The sequence below is a fragment of the Cyprinodon variegatus genome, unplaced genomic scaffold, assembly GCF_000732505.1.
Source record: "Cyprinodon variegatus isolate N-32 unplaced genomic scaffold, C_variegatus-1.0 Scaffold44, whole genome shotgun sequence".
NCBI classification, from domain to species: Eukaryota; Metazoa; Chordata; class Actinopteri; order Cyprinodontiformes; family Cyprinodontidae; genus Cyprinodon; species Cyprinodon variegatus.
In genome coordinates, this window is record NW_015150497.1 from 1,325,791 (window position 1) to 1,332,163 (window position 6,373).

Genomic DNA, 6,373 nt, shown 5'->3' on the forward strand with positions numbered 1-6,373 from the left:
CGATGTTAATTTTTGGGTGGCCAAAAGTGGGGAAGTGGGTTTCTTGAAACGTTTATTAATTTGGCTACACTACAAGTATTAGTTGCCGTCATTCAGATTTTTTAATTTATACACTTTCGGTGTGTAGGATTCATTTTAGTGACAAAGTTTGAATTCACTTGGACACTGACAAAGATATCACACCACAAAGACCAGGATGGTGTAGAACAGGCATCCCTAAAGTCGGTCTTCGAGGGCCGCTGTCCAGCAGGTTTTAGAGGTTTCTCTGCTTTAGCACAGCTGATTCTGATGATTGCATTTCAGAAAAAGCCTGTTAATCAACTATCAATGTAAATCAGCTGTGCTGGAGCAGGGAAACCTAAAACTTGCAGGACAGCGGCCCTCGAGGACCGACTTTGGGGTTACCTGGTGTAGAAGGTTAAAAGGAAAGCTCTGAAGAACAGCATCAGAAAAAAAAACGGTCTAACTTTCTAAATCAATTTTTTAACAGGTGTTGATTGTTATATTGTATTGTTACTGCAAGTGGGGGCTAGAGAGAATCCATGATGCATGGGAAGAACATGCACATTGGCTTTATTTTTTTGTCCACCTGCCATGGTATTAAAATGGAACAGGGATGGTTCTATGGTGCAGATGTTGCATTATATGGCCAGTAGATGGCAGTGTGTAGAGCCACTGCCTATAGAGTTGGGCTCTGCACAGCTCGACTACTTCCTGAACTTAAAGCAACTCTAGTATTTCCTGTCTTTTTCTGATGGATGAAATGATTAATCCAGGTGTGTCTGGCCCCCTTAACAAGGTGGTCAGACACACCTGGATTAATCAGTTCATCCAGTGATTAAATCCAGGAAACAGCAGCGCTTCCTGAAGGTCAGGAAGCAGTGGAGTTATGCATAGAGCCCATCAGGTAGCTAGAAGTCTAAAGATTCATCTGCAAGCTGAGCTTTCCTTCCACATGCATCAACACCACACTGCCAAAATGAAAAACACAATGGAACTAACATTTTTATTGAAAACAGAAAAAAAAATTTTTTACATTTCCAGATCCCAGTTTGCATCAAACCAATGTCATTTATTACAAGGCAGCATAAAGTATTTTTTTTTTTTTTAATTAAGATTCAGTTTCCAAAGGTGGGTTTTCCAAAGACAAAGGCATGGTGGTAAAGGCAGTTATGCAACACATTCCTCTTATTTGTTGTAAACAGTCTGCTGTGATAATATCCAGATGCAAAGTGTCTTGTAAGGTTAAATTTGAGCCTTAAAGCATTATGCCTGTAATAAACAGTAAGACGAACAGAACATGAGATCAAAATACTGAGTGCTACATAATGTGCATTGAAAGAGTGGAATTAGAAACAGCCTCGGAAAAGTGTTGCTGAAGCATTGCTCTGATTATGTACCATCATTTCCCTATGAGTGGCTATAGGCAACAAGCACAGAAGATTCTGGCTTAATTACATTCCTGTTTTGTTAAAAAGTTTAGTGTTAAAGCAGAATTAATTCCTGTTGGCACTTAGGCTCAAAGAAAAGGATTTTTTTTTTAAATGCTAATAAAAGAAAACAGACCAAATTAAACAAAAACAACTGGTAAATGTTTCAGTATTAATGATATAAAAGTTTACTTTTGGGAAACAATTTAAAGAGTTCTGTCTCCAGTTTAGCCTCCCTCAGTGAGAAAGAGTTTTAAATAAGGCAACCACCTGCTGAGAGACACAGTCTTTGAATACAGACAGCTGTGAGCCCCACTCCTGCAGAGCCGCCCCAAACTCCGCCCACTGCCGCGCCAGGCTATCCCAGACTGATGTGAGCAGGTCATCGCTCAGAGCCTGGACCAGCTGACTGAAGCTGGACAGGACAGAGAAGCCGAGTGATGCTTCTCCAACAGGGTTGGCCCACAGCGCTGCCAGCAGCAGCAGCAGGCCCAGGAGCAGCACAGAACCAGCGGGCTGCAGCCAACACCACCTGTTCGAGGCGGGAGAGGTTACTTTCGCTTCAGTCTCTGTACTGCCGCCGTTACATCTGGCACAGCAGCGCAGTTTGGCAACAGGCGCCTTCTCCAGGCTGCCGATGGTCACGGCGGGCCAGTTCTGCTGCAGAAACTCAGAGGCTGGCGGCGTCACCGAGAGGCTGATCACAGAGGGCAGCGGGGATTCGAGGAACTTCTCCACCCGATCTCTGAACTGATGAACCTTCTCCAAAAACACCAAAGGGGATTCTTCCTCCTCCACAGATGATCCTAAAGACACCAGATCCAACTGCTCCTCCTGGGAACAGTCAGCAAATTAAAGCAACTCAGTGATTGAAAAACAATTTTTCAAAGTGGTTTAGATTAGGGCTGCAACTAACTATTATTTTGCAAATCGATGAATTTGTCGATTATTCTTTGATTAATGTATTAATAATTGGATAGCCAAAGATTACTTACAGAAGGTATTTTACAAAATGAAACCAGGTGAAACAAAAAAATTTTCAACATGAGTTCTGGATAGAGCATTTTGACAAAAGAAAATGCAAAATATTAACATATATTTTTACAAATTTTACATAATAGCTGCTCTAAGCGTGTTGCTCTGTCAGCCAAAGGCATGTTTTACAGTCTCTATTCTCCAGTTAATGATTAATTAATTGCTAAATTAGTTTATGCTTATTTCAATAATGATTAATCAGTTTAGATACAACTTTATTTAGATATGCATTAAAAGCATGGATCATTTTTGTTTTTAATTGTATTTGCTAAATCAAACATTGAATATGCCACTAGCGTTAAGCATGTTAGAGAAACAGTGATGCTGTGTGTCTTTTTAGCTTTCCAAAACCCTGAGAACCTTGTTAGAGTTCATCCGGTCACAAACCAATTTACCAGAACATCTAAAAAATGCCACAAAATATTTAGTTCACTAGACGCTGCATCCACCTTTTATCTAAGAACCTGGATGGTGAGATTGCCTGCAGAGAAGAGCCTGGAGTTAATCACTGCAGTCAATTCGGAGTGTTTTCCTATTAACATAAGCTATTGTTTTAGAAAAGGGTGACATTCAATATTCCAGCATTTTTTTTTTTTTTTTTAGAAACAAATGGGCTCTGAGCTCAGACTAATCTTGTATTTTCAGCAGGAGATTTTTTCCAACTAAACTAAACTCTTTGATACAGACGAGAAAGCAGATGAAGCGTTTTGTTGACGTTTCTACACACCTGCAGCTCCTTGACTCTGTGGATGAGCGGGTCATAGGCCTCTGATACCTCAGCTGAAGCTCTCCTCAAAGCCTCCAAGTAGGCCTGCTTCTTCCTGGCCAGAACCTCCTCTAACGAGGTGAAGTACTGATTGACCTCCTGGGTGTCCTGCCTCAGCAGGGCGTCACAGCGGGCCTTCTCCTGCTCTAGCTGCTCCCCCAGCTCACAGATCTTAACGGAGGAGCAGGATAACGGTCAGTTTGACTCCTATCTGGGTTTCTGGAACCTCTAGGCTGGCTTTCCTCCTACCTGACTCCATCTCTGCTCTGACAACCTGGAGAGCAGCAGCACCGGGGTTTCCATTTCTTTGATGAAAGCTGCCTGCAGGTCATCTATGGGATGACCCTGGTGCTGGCCGATGGTCAGACACAGACCGCAGATCATCTGCCGGTCCTGGATGCAGTACATGTTCAGAGGCTGCCTGCTGTGCTCCTGGCAGGACTGCGCTCGAGGTTCGCCGTCCCTCTGGTACTGAAACCACAGCGGCAAAAATGACAAAAATAAGCATCAGTGCAACTCGTTTTTTTTTTTTTTTGAAACTCTTCCTTAAACGTGTCGTACTTTCTCAACAATGGCTCGCAGAGACACGTTGGATGGGAGAGCGTCCACGCCGGTCGGGGGCAGCTCCGCCACACTGCGGCAGTTGGGGCATTTGATGGGCAGGCGCAGCGGGCGCCAGATGGAGGTGTTGCTGGACACCTGGAGCAGGTTGTCCAAGCAGTGTTTGCAGAAAGTATGGGAACACGGCAGGACGCGCGGGTCAGAGAAGAGCGAGTAGCACACCGAGCAGGTCAGGTCCTCCTCCACGCTGTCCATCACAGAGCCCGGAGATCCGTCAGGGGTGGACCGGAGGCTTCCTGTTAAAAAAGAAAATTCACCTCTCACTTGGACGTTTGTTCCACCACTTTTCCTGGGACGTTGGAATATTTTCCTCTTCGTAGGGTGTGTTTTTTTGGTAGAGAGCTTACTGCTTCGGTTGGTTAACCTGCAGAACTCTTATGGGATCGCCTTATATTGTCTTTGCACATAGCAGACGTCTACTACCAACAAAAGTTTTTATCCTCAGAGACTTAAGCAGCTGCTATGGTTGAACCAGTATACCTAGCTTTTAAATAAAGCTCTAGTTTCAAATATGCCCCATATCCAACTCTAACTGTGCACAGATAGCCAGCAGGCTGCAAGAAGACTGCTACTTTATTCATACATGTGGTCTCTCTCTTCTTTTTTAAACATTTATAAAAGTGATGCTTTTTCTACTCAATTCGAAATATATTTAAAATGTATTTGTTTTTTGCTTTTGTTTGCTCAGCTATCATCAACTTATAAAAGCAGTCCTAATCTCAAGGGATGGGTCACAGTTGTCTCTACGCATACCAGACGTCTAAAGGCACCAAACCAACTTTCCATTAGGTCTTTGCCACCATCAGCCAATCATACAGCTGGAAACTAAAAATAGACATAAGTTGGTAATTTGGGGTCTGGAAATGTGGACAAATTTGGCATGTGTGAGCAAATAAAAGACGAAAGCTTTTTTACATTCCACTTCTTGAGCCCTTGAATGATATATTACCTACTGTAAATTAAGTTTTAAAAAAAAGGTTAAAAAGTCAATTAAATGGTAAAAAGCTAATTGAAAAGTTAATAAGCCTTGTTACAAATTATATTTACATTTATAAACTAAAAAATGTAAATGCCAGTATCAGCATTAAAGCCTCTAAGGTTATGTTGGACCAAAAAAAATGTCTTTCTTTTTAATGAATTTCTTATAGAACCACTTTTGTTATTTTTCTTAATATATTCAGGCAAGTTGGTGTTTCTTGTTATTAGATAGACATTTATTTTTACCATCAAAATATTAATATTTTTTTTAATGTTACAAAGGAAATAAGGTGTAGTCCTGGATTCCAATAACACTATTGGCTTAAAATGTTGATTTACAAAGTATTTTACTGAGTGCCCTATAAAGGATTAAATTAGTTGTATAAATAAATATTAAGTCCTGCATATAAACACTCCTTCATTTTAGACATCCATAGGTTATATGACTGGGCTAAATAGTAAATAGAAGAAACTTTTGCTGCTTTCAATGTGCTGGTTAGAGGAAACAGAACAGACCTTGTACTGAAGGAAAAAACAAGCTTGGCTCCTGTTACCCTGATCGGTTATGCTGTTTTGTTTCTCCTCGTGTTACATTCAGGAGCCCAGCAACAATAAAAGGGCCGATGCCCCCCAGAGACACACCGCTGTACCGCCCCTGTTCTCAGCAGCTGATAGGGGTCCATTAGTGGACAAATCCGCCTTAAAACCAAAGCTTAGTTTTAACATAATCTACATTTCTAGCCACATCAGTCGTTCTAACAATTTTATTTAGTAACAACAACTTTTATGTTATTTTTTAAGAAAATAACTGTCACTTCCCACATAAAAAAACGTCCAATCATCCTTAAAACAACCTTAAATGTTATTTAACTTTTTTTTTTTTTTGTAAGCAGTCAGTTAAATCTTGTCGTTATTACCGTTCGGTAACCACATTTTATCTACATTTAGATGATTCAATTAAAACCAGGCACATTTACCGTCTGTTTAAAGCAAAGCGACCCCAACAGCTTTCCTCTTTTCTTCCTTCTCTGATGCATTCAAGTACATTAACAAAAAAAACGTATTTCCAAAACAGCAGCGCGACCCGTAGCACTGAAGCTACATCCAAATTAGAAAAAAAGTCACTTTTAAATACATGACACTTGTTTTGTTTTTTTTAATAAAAGATGTTTTCTTTAAGGATGCCGATAAAAAAAATCCTCAAAACAGCGCGATTTGTTGGCCCTCAGAAAATATGCTGCGTTTTTTTTTTTTACCTCGGAAGTTTGACTTTGATATAAGTAACGCGAGAGGTTAACAAAGTTCGTGCATTCCTCTCCGCTTTAATAAACGCGTTAAAGTATAAAGTTTGTAGATACGTGACACAGGCCGTCTAAAGCGTAAATAATTCTGAAAAGGTACACGCGACAACCATATAAAAAAAAATACATACTTCAGGATTCATCCGACATTCTGTCTTCAGATAATAGTTAATTTCGAGCCGCCACTGTTGATAAACAAGCAGACCCGTCTCTACTTTCCCATTACAGCTGTTCTACTGTTG

General features: G+C 40.7%; 1 protein-coding gene across 1 annotated transcript; it reads right to left on the minus strand.

Annotated features, from left to right (window-relative positions):
• Positions 1-572: 572 nt before the first annotated feature.
• On the minus strand, positions 573-6,373 carry trim59 (tripartite motif containing 59). Its single transcript, XM_015370274.1, has 5 exons — positions 6,263-6,373; positions 3,793-4,088; positions 3,481-3,702; positions 3,193-3,402; positions 573-2,264 (listed from the first exon to the last, which is right to left on the minus strand). Exons 2-5 carry the CDS (start codon positions 4,045-4,047, stop codon positions 1,668-1,670), a joined length of 1,284 nt encoding a protein of 427 aa, XP_015225760.1. The 5' UTR covers positions 4,048-4,088; positions 6,263-6,373; the 3' UTR covers positions 573-1,667.